This window comes from Larimichthys crocea, chromosome XXII (genome assembly GCF_000972845.2).
Source record: "Larimichthys crocea isolate SSNF chromosome XXII, L_crocea_2.0, whole genome shotgun sequence".
NCBI lineage: Eukaryota > Metazoa > Chordata > Actinopteri > Sciaenidae > Larimichthys > Larimichthys crocea.
In genome coordinates, this window is record NC_040032.1 from 8,369,973 (window position 1) to 8,390,299 (window position 20,327).

Sequence of the window (20,327 nt, forward strand, 5' to 3'; positions counted from 1 at the left end):
CACGACCAGACACCCCCCCCATAACACGCCCCCAACACACCTACATCACGCCCCCAAAACACCCATAACACGCCTTCAACGCGCCCCCAACACGCCCCCTCACATGTAGCTTCATGGCTTCAGGTGCAGAGCATGCGTGGTGTCACTGAGCAGTAAACAGAGCAGCCTCTGAATGTTAACACGTACGGTAACGTGACAGAATGTTGTGATGTGTGTGCTGCTCAGCTGGTTATAATTATAAAGAAACTTCATGTTCTGCTGCTAAAGACGTTCAAACATTTACATTTTTATTGACTGAATCCATCCTCACACACACAATGTAGGATAATATATATTATGCAGTAATACTGGATAAACGCATGTACAGTTATGTACTGTGATGGGAACCGTATACGCTCTCGTGTTGTAGAGCGATGACAGGGTGGATTAACGATTCAGTGTTACGCCTCCTACACAGGCTCCTTCACTTTACTCCTTCCTTCCTCCCTCCTGCTCCTGCTCCTCCTTCTCCTCCTGCTCCTCCTCCTCTGGATTAGTCACACTGAGAAACTAGAGCTCGTCTCCACAGGGCAGGATTTGTCTTCAATCCTTATGAGGTGAACAAGTATCGAGGCGACACCTCACTGACCTCCCAATCAGCAAACAGTTACATCTCGTCTTCAGCTCAGGGAAGTTCAACCAATCACAGGAGGCTGCACGTACGTACACAGGTGAACTTACCTGAAATATACATGTAACCACCGTACACCGTCCCAGCGTGTCCATAATGTGGCTCGTTCATTTTGGCGACGTACGTCCACTCGTTTGTCCTCGGGTTGTAGCACTCCACGGTCGCTTGAAGAAGAAGAAAATAAAAAGCATTAGCAGAAAGTAGGTCAAGACACGACTGAGGACGAACAGCAGGAAACGAGACAGAGGACACAACACGAGACTGTTGGATAACTTAAAGACGCTCGAGGACGCTTCAGCAAAGTCTGAGAAAACAGAACAGACACTTAAAACAGCCACGTCAACTCATCGCTGAGAGAAGGGCTGTGATTGGCCGAAGAGGAAGCTGGACAACCTGATGCAGACGTTCACGTGACGGCACTAAGTCACACAGCAGCAACTATTTCACTGATTCTGGTGAAACTGGATCATATTTTATGGAGGAAATGTTTTCTGGTTTTCCCTCTGATGTCCTCCGGCTGCTCCGCCTCAACTCTCTGTGATTTACAGAGTTTATGATGGACAGTGAAGTAAACTGCTGACAGCTGTAGCTGCTGTTAGCTCATGTTAGCTCAGTCTGTTAGCTGCTGTTAGCTCATGTTAGCTCAGTCTGTTAGCTGCTGTTAGCTCATGTTAGCTCAGTTTGTTAGCTGCTGTTAGCTCATGTTAGCTCAGTCTGTTAGCTGCTGTTAGCTCATGTTAGCTCAGTTTGTTAGCTGCTGTTAGCTCAGTCTGTTAGCTGCTGTTAGCTGCCGTTAGCTCAGTTTGTTAGTCAGACTGTGAGCTTAGAGCTCTGGGGGAGTTCTGGACGACCGGGAGGAAGAAGAGGTTTTCAGGCTCAGCAGCTTCTACGGACATGATGGCAGAGGAGAAGAGAGTGAAGAGGACGCTGACAGAGGAAGCTAAGAAGAGAAAAGGAGAGAGTGAGCGAGCAAGAAGCCGCCGGACAAGAGTAAATGTGGGACTGACTTTTAGTGGTTGGTGAGAGCTTGGTGAAATAAAAGGCTGAAAGACAGACGCCGAGCTGGGCTGACTGCTGCTGGACTAGGCAGTGAGATCAGCTGCTGCTGCTGGGTCTGGTTCTGGTTCTGGTTCTGGGCTGACTGCTGCTGGACTAGGCAGTGATATCAGCTGCTGCTGGATGATGATTGGCTGTTAGCAAAGTTGTTGACTCGCTAGTTTCTGATCAGAAGTAATGTAATCAGAAGAAATACTCGAGTACAGCTGTGGAGGTGATAAATCACAAATACTGAAGTTTATTTTTATCTTTTGTGTCAAACATACATTTCAGCAGAGCGGTGGGACACAGATAAGTTATCGAGTATGAAGAGGAACTGAAATGTATCTCTGAAGGTCACAGACTGTTCGTGGTCTCAGACAATCAGCTGAACATTTCTGTGATTAAATCAGTGACTCACAAAGATTCACGCTGGTTCTGAAATCCTGCAGTCAGCTCCGGACCACAGGAGAAGTGTGAGCCCTCCCCGGGCCGGCTGAGGAAGTCTCAGCGGGGAAAATGAGTGAACGCTTTACTGTGCTGGCTCAACAACCGTCATCAAAGCGACCTTGAGCTGAGCACAGAGCTCAGCGGCTCAGTGGAAGTCGTACAACACGAGAGGACAATAGATGCAGTCTGAGTGAATACAGAGCGGGTCAGGCTGAAGAACAACACACGGGCTTCATGTTCACACCTTCACATTCAAACACCTGATCAGACTTTGCTGTGACCGGCTGACAAAGGTCACATTTTTAATTAGCATGAAGGTCGTTCAGCAGAACTTAATGAAACATGGCGAGGGTCAAACAGGAAGCTGCTGACGTCTGCTGATTAATTACGGTGAAGCGTACAGCGCGGCCGACCTCGGGCAGCGGTCAGGACCCGCGAGGCAATGAAAGATGCAGCACGTGATCGTGGACTGTGATTGGTCCAAATGATGTCAGGTGACAAAGAAACGATGAAAGTTCTTGACGCTAACGATGAATTAAGACTTTGTTTGTAAGGACTGTGCTGCTCTCACTGGCTGACTTTATATATTTATATTGAAGACATTTAAAGAAGCAGTCTACATGAGGACTTGTTTATAACTTTCTTTATAACTGCAGCGTTTCAGCCGTAACAATGAAGACACGCCCGTGTGACCTTCCCAGAGTAAACAAACCTAAAGCCGGGCCGGGCCGGGCCGGGCCCATCAAGGCCAAACCACATGCAGCGAGAGAGCAGTGGAACGTAGCAGCAGTGAATCTGTCCTTTGGTCTAATTATAACCCAGAGGAGCAGAGCGCTCACACAGTGGCCTCTCTCTGTCTGCTGCAGTCACTGAGCTCACTTTAAATACTGGGTGGCACCGCTCTGTGGTCCAACGTTCACGGCAGCACCGAGTCCAGATCTGTTACTCAGCATCAACAAAACTACAACCAGCACACAGAGAAAACAGAACTGCAGCAGACAGAGATAAACAGGAGGACTGGTCTGAGCTTTAAACCAGAGATCTCCAACCTTCAGCCCGAGGACCCGAACAGACAAATAACTTCTGTTTTCTTTATTAACCTGTCTACATGCTGAGTCATTAGCCTGTTTGTGTTTATGACTGATAACATAATGGAACCATTTAGAAATAATATATAAACATTTTTTGTCAAAAGTAGCTTCAGCTCAGCTGGTAGAGTTCAGTCCGTGCTGTGGGAGCCGAGGGTTCTAATCCGACCTTCTCACCAAACACCAAACACCTCACCAAACACCAAACACCAAGCACCTCACCAAACACCAAACACCTCACCAAACACCTTACCAAACACCAAACACCAAACACCAAACACCAAACACCAAACACCAAGCACCTCACCAAATACCAAACACCTCACCAAACACCAAGCACCTCACCAAACATCAAGCACCTCACCAAACACCAAACACCTCACCAAACACCAAGCACCTCACCAAACACCAAACACCTCACCAAACACCAAACACCTCAACAAACACCAAACACCTCACCAAACACCAAACACCTCAACAAACACCAAACACCTCACCAAACACCAAACACCTCAACAAACACCAAACACCTCACCAAACACCAAACACCTCAACAAACACCAAACACCTCACCAAACACCAAACACCTCAACAAACACCAAACACCTCACCAAACACCAAACACCTCAACAAACACCAAACACCTCACCAAACACCAAGCACCTCAACAAACACCAAACACCTCACCAAACACCAAGCACCTCAACAAACACCTCACCAAGCACCAAACACCTCACCAAGCACCAAACACCTCACCAAACACCAAACACCAAACACCTCACCAAACACCAAACACCTCAACAAACACCTCACCAAACACCTCACCAAACACCAAACACCTCACCAAACACCTCACCAAACATCAAGCACCTCACCAAACACCAAACACCTCACCAAACACCTCAACAAACACCAAGCACCTCACCAAACACCTCAACAAACACCTCAACAAACACCTCACCAAACACTAAGCACCTCACCAAACACCTCACCAAACACTAAGCACCTCACCAAACACCTCACCAAACACCAAACACCTCACCAAACACCAAACACCAAGCACCTCACCGAAAACACCTCACCAAACACCAAACACCAAACACCAAACACCAAACACCAAGCACCTCACCGAAAACACCTCACCAAACACCAAGCACCAAACACCAAACACCAAACACCAAGCACCTCACCAAACACCTTACCAAACACCGAGCACCTCACCAAACACCAAGCACCTCACCAAACACCAAACACCTCACCAAACACCAAGCACCTCACCAAACACCAAACACAGCCTCCTAACCACAAACAGGCTTGTACATGTGCTGAATGTTTCCACCCTGGATCATGTTAGATTGCAGGCGTGTTCGTGATCATGTGCACGTCCTCTGAGGTCTCTTAAATTACACGGTGATTATGCACGCGACATGTTAAAGCAGTAAATGATGTGTAGGCACAGAGTCAGGAAGCTTGCAGGCTTATTAAACTCATATTTACGTGAATAATCTCATACAATATTCATGGAGACGAAAACAAACAAGCAGGGAAACAAACTCACCGAGCTCGCCGGCGGCGTTCCTTCCTCCGACAGCGTACAGGTGTCCCTTGAGTGCGCTGAGGTGGAAGAAGGTTCGCTTCTCGTTAAGGCATGCCACCTGCATCCACTTGTTGTATCGCGGGTCGTACCGGAACACCGTGTCCACCGCCGTCTTGCCTTTGGTGTCGTAGTTGCTTTGGCCGCCCACCACGTAGAGGAAGTTGCCGATGACCGCGATGCCGTGTTGGTAGCGGGGTGCGTCCATGGGCGCAAGCGCCTTCCACTCGTGAGCCTTCTCGTCAAAAAGACGCAGCTCTTTGCTCACGACTAGCTGCTGGCGCAGAACGCCGCCCAGCGTCACCAGGTGGGCGCTGTCCGAGCGGATGGCTGTCCGTTCTGACTGCATAACGGGCTGCATGTAGGGCATCATTTGGTAGTTGCTAGCCTCCAGGAGAAGGTTGACGCAGGTGTTGTCCGTGCGCATAAAGTCCACTGTCTGCACATGATTGATGAGCTCCTGCGGGTTCATGAGGGGAAAGCGGATGTTCTTCATGAGCTTTGGGGCATAGTCCATACGGCCGTCTTCGTAACGTAGCCAACGGCACGCCGCCTTGAACAAGTCCAACTCAGTGCAGTGTTTCAAGCTGTTGCTGGACAGTACGAAAGCCAAACGTTCAAACGGGAGCTTGACAAACTCTCCTGTTCCCAGCAGCGAGGGGAAGTTCTTCAGGATGAAATTGTTGACATATTTGTCCACCTCTGTGAGGTTATACGTGTTGGCGATGCGCCCAACCTCTACGCAGTTATCGAGAGAAACCTGCAGAAGAAGAAGACATAACCTTGGAAAGCTGACATCACATCAGAGAAACGAATGACTGGATCTGTTCCTCCGACAGAACAACGTCTGATTATAAAATATCACTGAAGGATGCTGCAACCAGAGGCAAACCAACATACAACTGTCCTGTAACGTACAACACCACTGTGAACTTCAGCCCATTTGAAATATTTCTTTCTAAAGTGAAATGTTTGATCCAAATGTGCAGTAAACTGAGCCAACATCCTTTAACAGGTCAAGCTGGTGGTGAAACCTGAAGGAGGTGTGTGTGGTGCTGCAGTCTGCGTTCTTACCCCAGATATAAGAAAAACCTTGCAGAAGTCGAGCACAGGGAGGATTTGTAAGAAGCTGGCGGCCTCGAGTGTGTCTTGCAGATTCTCCATGTTCAGTGACAACTTGGCTGTGTAGATAAAGTCAATGATTTTCTTCAGGCCTATTCGGTTGACTCCGTGAAGCTTGATGCACATTAAATCCTGTTCCTTCATCCCACCTGCATCAGGACAAAGACGAGGTTCAGCTGACTGACAGGTCTTTAAAAAGCTTCAACAATAAAATCAATGAAAATATGAAAAATACTTCATTTCATCAGATTACTGTTCTGTCTCATTGTGTGAATGTCAATGAGTTATTTCAGTTTATTCAGGACTAAAGGTCTGAATCTTATTTATCAACATCAACGCTGAACTCAAGTCCAGTTTAACTCCCACTTTAAGTCCAGCTTAACTCCCACTTTAGGTCCAGTTTAACTCCCACTTTAAGTCCAGTTTAACTCCCACTTTAGGTCCAGCTTAACTCCCACTTTAGGTCCAGTTTAACTCCCACTATAGGTACAGTTTAACTCCCACTTTAAGTCCAGCTTAACTCCAGTTTAACTCCCACTTTAGGTCCAGTTTAACTCCCACTTTAAGTCCAGCTTAACTCCCACTTTAAGTACAGTTTAACTCCCACTTTAAGTACAGTTTAACTCCCACTTTAAGTACGTTTAACTCCCACTTTAAGTCCAGTTTCTTCTGCTGCTGCTGCAAAAACAAAAACCCACCAAGAAGTTTGAGAGAGCGCTGTGGTTGAGTGACAGACTGAATGAGAGGGAGTGTTAGTATCACAGTGGCTAAGTTCAAACACACACTGCCATGCAGCCCATCCAGTTTGGTTTAAAGACAACTTTGTGACATGTAGTGGGGGTAGTTGCTGGGGTAGATTTTAACCCCCTTTCCTTCCTAGCACAGTGGAAACTACAGTGATCGCAAAGACGCACAAAAACAAAGTCTGTGTCAATATCGAGGTTAAGTTTGTCCGGTCTGGGCTACTGTAGAAACAAGGCAGTCTAATTTTCAGGTGATTAAACACGAATAAAAACAGATTTATAAAGATGATTAATGTTACACTCTGGACCTTTAACACTGTGATTATATTTCCAGTGTAATAAACCTTTTAATCAATGATCTTCTTCCACACTGATATAAAACAGAATAAGTCACATGGTTACAAAAGGAGCACGAACATGAACGCATTACAACAAGCAGGTTGGTTTTATAACACGGAAACATTCATGAATACACAGCTCTGGAGGGACGTGGGCACAAGGTCAATCTGAGTAATTTCTCAGGAGGCAGGACGACGGCGACGTGACTGTTAAAGCTCAGAAACATCCATGAATAAAAAACATCAGGCTAACGTGCTGTGGAGCAGATGCTGAGCTCGGCCTCCGTGGACTCACCTGTGAACATGGCTTTGAAATAGTCGGAGGAAGACGCCATCATGGCTCGGTGAACGGGGAAAGCTTCATCTCCGTCCCCGGCCACCAGAGTGACGTCACATAGTAAACCTTCTATCCTCAGCTGGTCGAATCCCTGAAAGGAGACGAGAGTGTTACAGAGAGCAGATCATCGACGCGAAGGGACTTCACAGCACAGAGATGATGACATAAGGAGTGGCTTCACCTCAAAGCGAGGCCGGCTTGTGTTCTTTATCAATACGACGCTGTGTGCTTCAAACACATCCACGTCTGGAGGAAAGTAGGTCACTTCAACAACTTATTAAATTCTATCAAAGCGTTTCTGTTACGTTCTCCACGAGCACCTTCACAACACTCCTGTTTGTGTTCAGCCTTCAAATCAGACACAAACCAAATCCCAAATGTTTTTGGTTCATCGTTAGACTATGATCAGTTCAGTCCAAATGACGGAGTGACCGGTCTCCAGTCAGAAACAGTTTCATAGACAGAGATAAAACAGCACGTCTGTACAGAAACATGGAGACAGACGACGGTGGACCGCTCGTGTCTGGACTCTCACCTGAAGAACCACGGAGCTGTGTGTGTTGCTTGTGAAGAAGCGAGTGTTTCCTGTCTTTGATGCCTGAAGGTGAGCAGAGATGCCCATGTCACCGTAGCCCAGAGCCACTTTCATGTGAGCGTCGTCGTCCTCCACGAGGGATCTACGAGGAAACAGGAAGAGAAGTTTCTTTACCTCAAACAAAAACACATTTAATTTTAGTATATGAAAGTAGGACAGACAGACGAGTCCTCAAAGTGACTCCACGTGAGGACACGTTGGCTGCTGCTCATTGTTGGACAAACTGTCACGGAAGAATTGCAGGTCTACGATCAGATTTCTCAGAGTCACTTTGGGATGGAAGCTCGACGAGGCTGCTCAGTGGACTTAAATAAGATCAGCTGTGAGCTCCATCTACTCTGGAAACATACATCCAACATCTGAGATATGAAGAAACACCAGGAGCTCAGGACGGATCGACAGCGGTCCATCTATGGTCATCGCCGCAGTACTCTGAAGGTTTCACTCAGAACGGTCAAAATGTGTTGGACACTTCTCGTCTTCAGTGGACACCATTTTGTCTCCATAGCTGAAGGTGGAGGGACGAGCGATGGTCGAGCTGAGGAAGCTGCTGGAGCTGACGAGGTCGAGATACCTCGATATACAAATGTGAGCTGGACATGTGATTTATGTTCACAGCGGCTGTACTGAGACAACAAGACTACACGAGTACACAGAGTACACAGAGTACACACAGTACACACAGTACACACAGTACACAGACTAACAGAAGGATCTGGATCTTCACGGTCCTCTGAAGACTCTGACATTTGTAACCTCTGACCTTTAATCCAGTTTCTCGCCTCGTTTGCTGGATTTAATTGAGATCTGACGTCGATGCTCACAGAATGAACTCTGACCTTTAGTTTCACCCGACACATTCATGCTCCCTGGATGTTGAACCAAGCAAAAGGTGAAGCCAGGACCTGCTGTGCCTTTTTAAAATCATGTTTGTGTTGTTAAAATAACTCGAGCCTCGAGCAGAGCTTCAGGACACCAAACAGAAAGTCATTAAAGTCTATGCAGAAATAAATAAAAAGGTGAAATGACTCGATTCAAGCTGAATATTTCAGTGTTTAGACTCTGACGGAGGTTCTGAGTGAAATGAGGACATGAAATTAAATTGAAGGATTTCAAATGAACATCATTAATATTCAGAACAAACAGCTGAATAGGAAGAGTCAAGTTAAGTTTCACGATATGTGAATCGATTTTAAACGCAGCCTGAGGAAATCAAACCTGCTCTGTGAGAACATGGCATCACATCTGAGCGGCCTGGTTCTGATCCGACACACTGAAACGTGAAGTCTTTAAAAGCTCCACGACATGAAGGACGGCAGGCGTGACTCAGAGCCCCACGAGGGCTCCTCCGGGTACGAGGCTGACATCAGAGAATGAAGTTCATCTGGAGTTTGTCCTCGTCGACTCTGAAGGTTCAATCACAGCTGACGGACCGACCGATGATGGCGAGCTGCTTCTTTCAAACGTCACGGCGACCTTCAGTCAGATCCAGGTGAGGCAGTTCGTGTTTCTCTTAATGAAGGCGTCTATGTAGCGCAGAGAGGAACTGACTGATGAAGGAGTTATTTTTAGTCCGAGGTGACGCACAGACTGAAACTTTAAATATTACAGCTGATCTCTGATGTGAGTCCGTGAACGTGACATCGTCGTCTCCAGATGAAGTTTGATCAAACACGACTCGACAGATGCAGACGGCGTTTAATATAATGACGTCTCAGTGATTTACTGTTTGAATGGTTTGTGAATAAAAACAGCCAAGTTAAAAACTTTAATATATAAAATATTCAGTTTGTTCAAAGCAGCAGATTTATGTGACATTTAAAACTTGAACTGTCCTGATGTGAAGAAGTTAAAGATGTAATAATATAAATATGGTGATTATGTGATAATTATGTTTGTTATCATGTCTAATTATTATGTTATCACAGGGTTAAGGGTTAAAGAAATAAATGTAAGGTTCATCACTCACTGCTGTCCAAAGATATTTACATGTTTATTTATATTTACAGAAAATATCTCGCTGAAGTTTTTCATGTTTTATTTCATCGTCAGTCTTTTCATTCACGTCTGAATCAAACTTTTTTTCTTTTATTCTACATAAACATCAATAAAAAGTGTTTTAATCACTGTCGTCTTTATATTTTAATTATTGTGCAAATAAACTAGACTGGAAAATAAAAAATTAATTTGACCTTTGAGATATAATAATGATTCTTTAAAGCAGATGTGGATGTTAAATGAGTAATCAGACAGAGTCTGAATGAGATTACACTAATGACTGAATCAATTATCTGAGCAGGTTAACGACTTTAAGGATTTATGTTATTTCTATCTAATCGCTGACCTCATCATTCAGCCACCAGAGAGACACATAACTTTAATTAGCATTTTAATATTAGAGTCTGTATCAACAACACGAACGAAGTCTGGAGGTCCCGCGATGTTCTCTCACGTTAAACTGTCACGTTAATCATCATCGTCAACAAACTGCAGCTCAGAGATTCATCAACAGGAGACGCTTCCTCCTCTTCCCAGAATCTGAAATGTTATTATTGTTGTTCAACTACACTGTTGACCCGGTCCACATCAGGACAAAGTGCTGGTCCTGTTCTGGTCCTGTCTGACATCAGAACACCTGAACATCCCTTCAAGGTTCCACGTGACTCTGGATGACTAACACGTTTTAATGCAGTGACCGATGACGATGGCTCGGTCTATCGAAGCTCACGCTGAGAAGCTGTCAGGACTCAAACAGCGTTCACGATCACAGCGACAGGAAGTGGACCGGTTTGACATTTACCCGTCAGGCGGGAAGTCGAACAGGCAGCGAGCAGAGAGCGAGACGTCCACACCACAAAGGACGAGACAGACAAGACAACAGCTACAGTATTCCACAGGAAAGTCCTGATGAAGACCTCCACAGACCTTCACAGACCCCCACAGACCTCCACAGACCTTCACAGACCTTCACAGACCAGATCCCCGACTGCACCCGGGTCTGAAGATCATGGAGCTCAGCTGAAGTCATTTATGAACTGTGCCAGAGTTCAGATGAAGATAAACCAAATCAAACAGTCTCACGTTAAAAGCGTGACACTCGTCTGAACATAAATCAGACAGACGATGACACAGCGCTCTCCTCCAGCTGGTCAGTCAGAAACAGACAGTTAGACATGAAACTGATGAAGGTCACGTCTCTTTAATAAAGACGACCAATCACAGCAGAAGTCTGTTGACACGTTCAAACCTGAAGTTTGATCAGCTGCTACAGAAGACTACAGACTGTCTCAGGTCAGAGACGTCAGACAGTGACTGAAGCGAGGATGTCCGTCCGTCTAAAGAGCGTCGCTCTGGTTCAGGAAACTTCTCCTCCAGATGAGGGAGGAGGAGTGAGTGGAGCTTTGCTGTCTCTTTATGCAAAGACACAAAGCTACAGAGCTACAGGAGACTTTTATAGTACGATTCCAGTGTGAGGAAAGCTGAACTACAGATCTCCGATATCAGGTTCTCTGATATTAAATGACACTTTGATGTCTGTTGTCTCACAGCAGCTGAATCTGAGACGGTTTGATGAAGTTCAGCCTGTGTGTGTGTTTCCTCTCAGCGTTCAGCTCTAGAACTTATGACCCAACATCCAAAGAAGGTTTCCATCAGCACCATGGGGTCCATTCAGGACTCTGCAGAACCTCTCAGAGCTTTGGTTCATTACTACATCTATTGTTCCCAACTTACATGCTACAGTACGTTTTACTGACCAACACTGATTAAATGTGACATTATAATTATGCAAGACTAAACATTATGAAATATAAACTACCTGACAGTGGTTTAATCTGTCACCATGTGACCAGGACACGTCCGTCTCTGAGCACGCTCAGTAGTGTCCAGGTTTATATGAACATTTCTTCACGTGTGGACGACGACGACTTCTGAAGAAGAAGAACTCGCAGTGTGAAACACTGGAGGTAGTTCATCTGAATCTTCGGATTATTGTCAGAAACCGAAATTAAATCTTGAAACTTTCCATCGTAAACGTGACATTTCCCACCTGTGTCTATTTTCATCGTGAGCGTTCACACCTCTAGTACACACACACACACACAGTCAAATATAAAGTTATGCGCACACACTCTTGTGTGAATCTGTGATCTAACTGTAACAATCACACAGTATGTTGGCGAAGAACGACGTCTCTGCTGGCGGGTCCAATTAACACGTCGCTCACACGGTGAGAGATCCGCTCAGACTCTCGACAATCCAACAAGAACTATTCAAACATCAAACTGCTCAGAGGAGAGCACAGCGCCCTGATTATTTTAGAACACATGAACTGTTTAATGAATCTGTGTCAGTGTTCTGTGTTTCCCTCAGAGATGCAGGATTTAACGTCCACATGAGGCGTCGACACAGATCTGTTAACAAACGTTCATCTGAGTCTAATCTGGTCGGCTTCAGGCCGGACGCTCTGCTCCACACTCAAAGTCGACGTGGATAAATTCAGCCTGAAGCTGTTTGATGACAAGAAATCTAGAAATCAGCAGATTAATCACGGTCAGACTGACGAGGCGCGGCAAGAGATGAAGGTCAAAGTGTGACAGAGGTGACTTCTTTTTAAGGTTTGAATGAGAAGCAGAACGTCTGTCGATGTCTCTGCCGGGCTTCGACCAGCTCAGCCTCTCGTGACGATCACCACATCACGCACATGAACAGCTGAGAGCTGAACCTCTGTGCGACGTTCCCAGAACGTTTTCATGGAACCAAAGATAAACGCAGCGATGTTTCACTTTGCCGTGTGAAATGTGCAGCACAGGCACTTCACAGTCTAAATATAGAGAGGCTGCTTTGTGCAAACATCTTAATTCTGGATCCATGGTGCAGGTCAGATATCCACAGACTCCTCCCGTGTCCTCGCCATCATCATCCGCCTGCTCGGATACAAAGATTAGCAGCACGGAGCTAAAAATGTCTCTGAAGCCAAACACACTCAGAGGGCCTATAAAGAGAGACTTCTCCCTGACCACAGAGGAACCTATAATTGGGGGCCCAATATCAGCCTGCCTGTAAACACAGCTTACAATACACATGTTTAAAATAGTCAGTGGTCGGGCCGGGCCGGGCCACAGCGGGCAGACTGAGCTGGAGCCTCCACCATTCACATGGCAACACGAAGACACGCAAGCGCCATCCGCGACGCTCGAAAGCACGACTTCGCCCTCGTGCTTTAATTTAGAGACGACACCTTAAAAAGACACGCTGACACACTGATGTGAAGATGCTCGTCCTCACTTCAGACAAAATAAAGTAAATATAGAGCGTGACCGGGCCGCGTCAGAGCTGACCACGGTTTAACCATCCAGGCCAAGACTTCCTCTGTGAACAGATATCTGAATATGGACCAAGACGACTTTAATAAAAGGCTGAATCAAAAAGGTTCAACCCTCCATGTCTCTGCAGTGAAACACAAACTGCAGTTCCTCTAACGTCCACTTGAGGCTGGCTCCAGAAGTTTACATCGCATTTATGTCTGAAACGCGTCCTGTCCACCGCGACTCTAAATTATGAAACATTTTAAATCTTTGACAGATTACACAGAGCGTCTGGATGAATCTGGGTGGGAAACCAGAGCTTGACCCTCGACTGCTACGACCACTAAAGGTGCCCTTGAGCGAGGCCCTTAACCCCCCAGCTGCTCGGAGGAGGCGCTCGGTGGCAGCAGAGGAGCGTGTGGAGGTCCTGGACTGAATCCAGCTGTTTGATGTGTGAAGCAGGGCGTTCCACACAAACTCCACCGCTTCAACAAAGAGTCAAACCACCGTCACCACGTCAACAGAGAGCCTCCGTCATGTCACAGTGACAGCACACAGGCAGGAGGAGGTGGAGGACGTATGGAGAGGTTTGAACACAGAGGTGGATGTGACCTGCTGATGCAGCGACACATGAATCATGAAGACTGAAGCTCATGAAAGGCTACCAGCTAGCTGAGCATGTCATCATGGTTTTTTAACGCCTCGCTCTCCGCAGGCCGGAGCGAGTGACCGTCAGTCCAAACAAACACTGATGTCCATCTGAGCAGAGCTCCAGAAAAAAGGCTGAAGAGAGGGAGGATGGCGAGAGGCTCTCCCCCCTCCCCCCCTCATGAACCGGAGCAGATGACAATAGCTTCTAAACCAGGGCACGGCAGACATCCTGACAAAGGCAGGCAGGCTCCTCCCAAGCTGCTCCCAGATAAACATAGCCACAGGGAGAGGGCAGCAGCCGGCGATGTGCCGACGGTGCCGTGTCCACAGCAGAAGAGCAAAGGCAGCGAGCCATAAAACGAAGCTGTGACACCGCGCACGGCTCCAACGCAGTCAGAAAACACAACGCTGTCACGGTAAAATGAAATCCTGTAACGTGCTCAGCTCGTACTCACATGTAGGCAGGCGAGAGGGGTGAGGACCTGGATGTCTTAAGAACTGGCACTGGGAATTTCCAGCTGACAGGAGAACCGCTTTTCCATTTTAACGGCATGTTGTTGTCACCAGAATGGTGCTACAGCAACACCAGCAGCAAAGAGCATTTCCATGAAAAGCTTTCCAATGCAGTCGTCCATCCCACTCTGCCCACACCATTGAAGGGGGAGGGAGAGCGACAGCAGCAGCTCTGAGCAGGCGGTGCAGGCTACAGTCGGGGCTGTGACTTTAGCGGCAGCGCTGAGAAGCCAATAGATTGCATCCACCACGACCGCTCGCCCTGCTGCATTCACGGCTGGCTCGTGGAGGAGGGGGGGCAAGCCCTGCCTTCCCATCAGCCTCTCTGGCTCTGCGAGGAGGCCAGCAGCTGAGCAGCAGTGCCACCTTGTTAACGGAGACGTCATTACAGCTCAGAGCTTTCTATGAAGAGAGAGCACTGCAAAAATACACGAGACAGGAATAACCACATGTTACAGCTTCTGTTTTAAGACCGAAACTCTGAACTGTCTGTGAAACGATGAACGTGTTTCTCTGCATTTATTTATAGCTCGACTTTTATTTGAATCAGTGTTTTACAGTTTTTTTGCTGAAAGTTATTTGACTGTTTTTTGATTTATTTATGTTTTTACAGTGTGGAGCTGCAGAACAAAGAAGGAAAATTATGAAATTAAACATTTTAAAGACTTTGAATCATGTTGATCAGCAGCTTTGCAGACGTGTCGTCATTCTGCTGGATTCAGCGGTGAACGGATAAATGTTTTAATATTTTAATATCTGAATATTATCTCTTCACCATACGCTCTGCGGCGTTCCAACTTCTCACACTTGGACGCCTCAAAGACGAATTAACGGATAATTCTCAAACATGTTTGCAAATTCCACAACAACATTTTTACACATGTCGTTTTGGACACGCCTGCACAGAACACACAGCTGTTACTGTGGTGCGTTCAGGGACGCAGGCTGCCGCGGTGCGTTCAGGGACGCAGGCTGCTGCGGTGCGTTCAGGGACGCAGGCTGCCGCGGTGCGTTCAGGGACGCAGGCTGCCGTGGTGCGTTCAGGGGCCGAGCTCCCGGCGATCATGTTCAATGAGGTTCTGATCCTCAGATTCTGATGCTGGCCTGCAGTGAGGCTCTGCTGGGTCCGGACAGGTGACACCACTCTCTGTAAATCCTGATCTCACCTGAGCAAAGAGCTGATCCTGGACCAGCCTCAGGTCTACCTTCAGTCTAACCACAGAGACCTGAGACCTGTCAGCACCGTACAGCTGGATCCATGACACCAACAGTCTGTTGGAGTATCCCATAACCACGCCCATCTGGACCTCCACCCACACACCAGTTCAGCTCTGTCCTCTGGACTCCACAGAGGAGGTGGAGGAGAGGTGGATGTTAGCTCAGCTGACCTCCATCATGGACCACACCTCTCCACCCCTACATGACACTGTGGGTCCCTGAGCAGCTCCATCAGCAGCAGACTGCTTCACCCACGGTGTAAGAAGGAGAGGTTCAGCAGGTCCTTCATCAAAACACAACACCTGCACCACCTGCACCACCTGATCATGGTGTAGTTTCTGTTCCCGTCTCTACTCACTGCTACTCACCATGGCTTTATCTTTATTTTAATTTTATCTGTATTTAAATTTCTATTCCGATTACTTACAATGTACAGTATTATTTATACCATGGTGACTTTACCTTACAATACTTTACGTATTCGTAATACGTTTGTTTTATAGTGTATGTTACTCTCTGCTGCTGTAATAAGTTTACAATCTAATCTAACAACATGCTGCTCAACCCACCAAACAACAAACAACAAGCAACTATATGTTCTGTATTTAGAGCAGGACGTGCGTACCTGCTCAGGTAGGATAATATTCACTCAGAGTTTATCTGAGACCTTCGATTAGAGACGAGCGATGTCGACTCAAGTTTGATCTGCGGAGCACTCGAGATGGACGCGACGTGACGACACGTGTCACGACTTCAGAGTTTGATAAACGTGAGTGAAGAGCAACAGATCAGAAATTTAAAGACGAGAAGTGACGCAGGAAACTGAACCTGACAAACAGAAGCTGTCACACTCTTCACCTGCAGCACGTTAATTATCGATTATTACAGGACGGATTAAAGAAACTTCTCCATCAAACATCAAACTATGGATCAGCTGACGCCTTCATCATGACCCCGCCGTCCTCAGGCTGAACGTTTGAACGTTCACAGATGACTCGCCACAGTTTTCTGTCCAGACTCAGTACTCTAAGAAATCAGTTTGTTTCTCTTTGTGCTTCGCCAGCTCCTTAATTACACCTCGTCTGACACAAATAAACTTCATTAGCATCAAACACGTCTTTGAACGTCTCATGATTTCATGTATCGATCATCAGACTAACAGCAGAAGAATGCTTCAGTGAAATGTCTGAAATCATAAGTCACGTGTGATTCACATCACCGACATGATGAGACGTCATCACTGATGACAGCTGATTACGTCTCGTTAGAAGTCACAGACTAATTAAACATTCGGTTTGTGAAGTCTGACTCAGTTTCTACGTCCTAACGAGAAACGCTCACATGCTCGTTAAGACGAGTCTCTGTGTCGTCTCCTTTACGGTCAGACTGACGTCAAACTGGAGCCGAGTCGCCTCGTCTGTCACGCTGAAGTCAGAAGCTGAACATCAGCGCACACACACACACACACACACACACACACACACACACACACACACACACACACTAAACATGACTTACTCCTGCATTCATGTAAAAGAGTTTCCCTTCACTTGGTTTTTGTCCCCATAACCACACCACCACGAGGTGTGTGTGTGTGTGTGTGTGTGTGTGTGTGTCTGTGTCTGTGTGTGTGTGTGTGTGTGTGTGTGTGTGTGTCTATGTGTGTCTGTGTGTGTGTGTGTGTGTGTGTGTGTGTGTGTGTGTGGCGGTCTGACTGTTTCTATGAGCGCTCCTCTGACAGCAGGTCAGCTCTCGGCACCTTCAGGTGTGCTGAGCTGCCACAGGTGGATTAACGTGCTCAGACTCTAATCAGGGATTACCTGATTAACACATTAATGCTCCTGAACGCAACACAAGTCTGTGCTGCATCATCTCCACGGTGAGTGATGTACGGGACGTTACCTGTCATGCAGTCCGATGGGCATCGTCTCCCCTCTGTGCACGGGGTGCTCCATACCCTCGCCAAAACACACCTGGACACACACACACACACACACACACACACACACACACAGGTTATAACTCAACAATAATAAAATAATGAATCATGTTTGTGTAACGATGTCAAATAAAGTCCCTGCTCTAAATGAAGGTCACTAATTAAACGATGTTAAATTAACCTGAGAAACATTTTTTAAATTTACGTCCTGCAGCAGCACGAGAACGAAGATTAAAGTCAGACCTGAGAGATAAACCTGAGTTTAAAGTAATGAAGTAAAAACTTCTGCTGACAAAGAGAGAATTATAAATAAAAACACGTTGAGGTGTCACACATGTCTGTCTGTCTGTCTGTCTGTCTGTCTGTCTGTCTGTCTGTCTGTCTGTCTGTCTGTGTGTGTGTGTGTGTGTGTGTGTGTGTGTGGCGGTCTGACTGTTTCTATGAGCGCTCCTCTGACAGCAGGTCAGCTCTCGGCACCTTCAGGTGTGCTGAGCTGCCACAGGTGGATTAACGTGCTCAGACTCTAATCAGGGATTACCTGATTAACACATTAATGCTCCTGAACGCAACACAAGTCTGTGCTGCATCATCTCCACGGTGAGTGATGTACGGGACGTTACCTGTCATGCAGTCCGATGGGCATCGTCTCCCCTCTGTGCACGGGGTGCTCCATACCCTCGCCAAAACACACCTGGACACACACACACACACACACACACACACACACACACAGGTTATAACTCAACAATAATAAAATAATGAATCATGTTTGTGTAACGATGTCGAATAAAGTCCCTGCTCTAAATGAAGGTCACTAATTAAACGATGTTAAATAAACCTGAGAAACATTTTTTAAATTTACGTCCTGCAGCAGCACAAAAGAAAAAACAAAGATTAAAGTCAGACCTGAGAGATGAACCTGAGTTTAAAGTTATTAATAAGTAAAAACTTCTGACAAAGAGAGAATTATACAACAAATAAAAACACGTTGAGGTGTCACACACCTCTGTCTGTGTGTTACAGGTGAACACCTGATGCTGACAGGTGAGTCACAGGTAAACATAAACATGCTCATTACTCTGCAGCCATGAAGTTTCAGTTTAAATAATTAACACATTCATTAAGCTCTGATCCTGTGTGTGTGTGTGTGTGTGTGTTCATCATGTATGTTCATGTGTAGCACAGAGGAGTGTGTGTGTGTGTGTGTGTGTAGCACAGAGGTGTGTGTGTGTGTGTGTGTGTGTGTCAGCTGTGAGGTGACATCACGTGTCTGTCTTTGTCAAACTGGGCTAATTAAAACTAAAATTATCCGCCCGGAGCTCCAGCTCCTGCACCGGCTCGGTGTGCGGGCTGTGGCCGGCTCAGGTGCAGCCTTCCCGGGCTGCCGTGTGGAGCAGAGGTCGGTGAAGTTCCTCCGTGAAGTGCTGGAGCCCTTTAAAGCTAAGCTAAGCTACACGCAGAGTTAGCCCGCGTGCTAACAGCGCTTCACATGACACGCCTGACTTTACCCGGGTTAACCCGGGATAACTGTCACTGGAGTCAGCGCTGGTCCGGTCCGAGCCGAGCCGAGCCGAGCCGAGCCGTGCTAACTCTCTGGCCATGTTGCTCAGTGGGAGCAGGCTAATGCTAACTAGCTGCTAACCCTTTAACACGGGTTAGCTCCGCGTTAGCCCGGGACAGCCGGTTCCGTCCGGCCCGGTTCGTGCGGACTAACGAGCCGCGTTAGCCTCGGCCCGCTGAGGTGAGTTAGTGAGTTAGTGGGTGAGTTAGAGTTAGTCTGGGTTAGTTAGTCCGGGTTAGTCTGCTCCCACAAACTGACGCGCTCCGCCGCTTTTCCCGCTTCTTCCAGCGCCCGTGCCGGGTCAGGCAGCGCGTGAGACTTATTAAAGTTAATAAAGTTTAAAAAGCTCGTTCTCACCTTCAGCACCGAGGACACAGGAGACAAGGAGACAGGACACAGGACACAGGAGACAGGAGACAGGACACAGGAGCCGAGCCTGCACCGTCCTTGTTTTCCTTCAGCACCTCAAATCCACTGAGCCCCTGCGGAGCCTCCTTCACACGCTCATCCAATCAGGACGCGCTTTGCTGCGAGAGCCGGAGCATCCACACTTTCCATTGGTGGAAGAGTATGGCAATCTTTTCTCATTGGCTTAAAACTTCCGTTACTAAATAAAGTGTTTGTAAAGAGGAGTCGAGTTTCTGACGGAGTGAGAGCTCCCTGATGTTATTATTATTGTTATTAATATTACTTTTGATTCCTGAGATTATTATTATTGTATCTTTAATATAATAATAATTATTATTCTTAACTATTCCGATTAGTATTATTCTTTCTGCTTATTCCTCCTGTTCTATTTTATTATTATTATGTCAGCTCACTTATATTTTTCTATTATTATTATTATATATATATTAATATGATATTTATCATTTTATTATGATTATTAATTATTATCACTGTTATTATTATTCTGTATTACTTATTATTTTATTGTTATTTTATATTATGTTTACTGTATTATTATGTCACTCCTGATTATTATTATTAATTGTTATTATTGTTATTATATTATTATTATTTACTTTATTATTATTTTATTACTGTTATAATTATATTACTGATATTATTATTATTGTAATCATTATATTATTATTATTATTATTAATATGTAATATATAGTCAATTGTTATTATATTTGTCAGCTCACTGATATTATTATTATAG

The 20,327-nt window shown here is 46.1% G+C and overlaps 1 protein-coding gene across 4 annotated transcripts in view; it reads right to left on the reverse strand.

The window, feature by feature from the left end:
* The window catches only part of klhl13 (kelch-like family member 13), a 24,878-nt gene extending 5,202 nt beyond the window's left edge, over positions 1–19,676 (reverse strand). Inside the window, exons 1-7 of one of the 4 annotated variants that reach the window (XM_010751113.3) lie at positions 19,518–19,676; positions 18,220–18,290; positions 7,913–8,054; positions 7,336–7,468; positions 5,912–6,108; positions 4,802–5,597; positions 721–834 (exon numbers count right to left, since the gene is read on the reverse strand). In XM_010751113.3, coding sequence (XP_010749415.1) covers positions 721–834; positions 4,802–5,597; positions 5,912–6,108; positions 7,336–7,468; positions 7,913–8,054; positions 18,220–18,272 — 1,435 coding nt within the window. In that variant the 5' untranslated portion in view covers positions 18,273–18,290; positions 19,518–19,676. Of the gene's footprint in view, positions 1–720; positions 835–4,801; positions 5,598–5,911; positions 6,109–7,335; positions 7,469–7,912; positions 8,055–14,384; positions 14,483–17,562; positions 17,694–18,219; positions 18,291–19,418; positions 19,434–19,517 lie in introns of those variants that run through there. The other 3 variants (XM_027273558.1, XM_010751112.3, XM_027273556.1) reach the window with 3 other exon arrangements.
* Between the last annotated feature and the right edge of the window lie 651 nt (positions 19,677–20,327).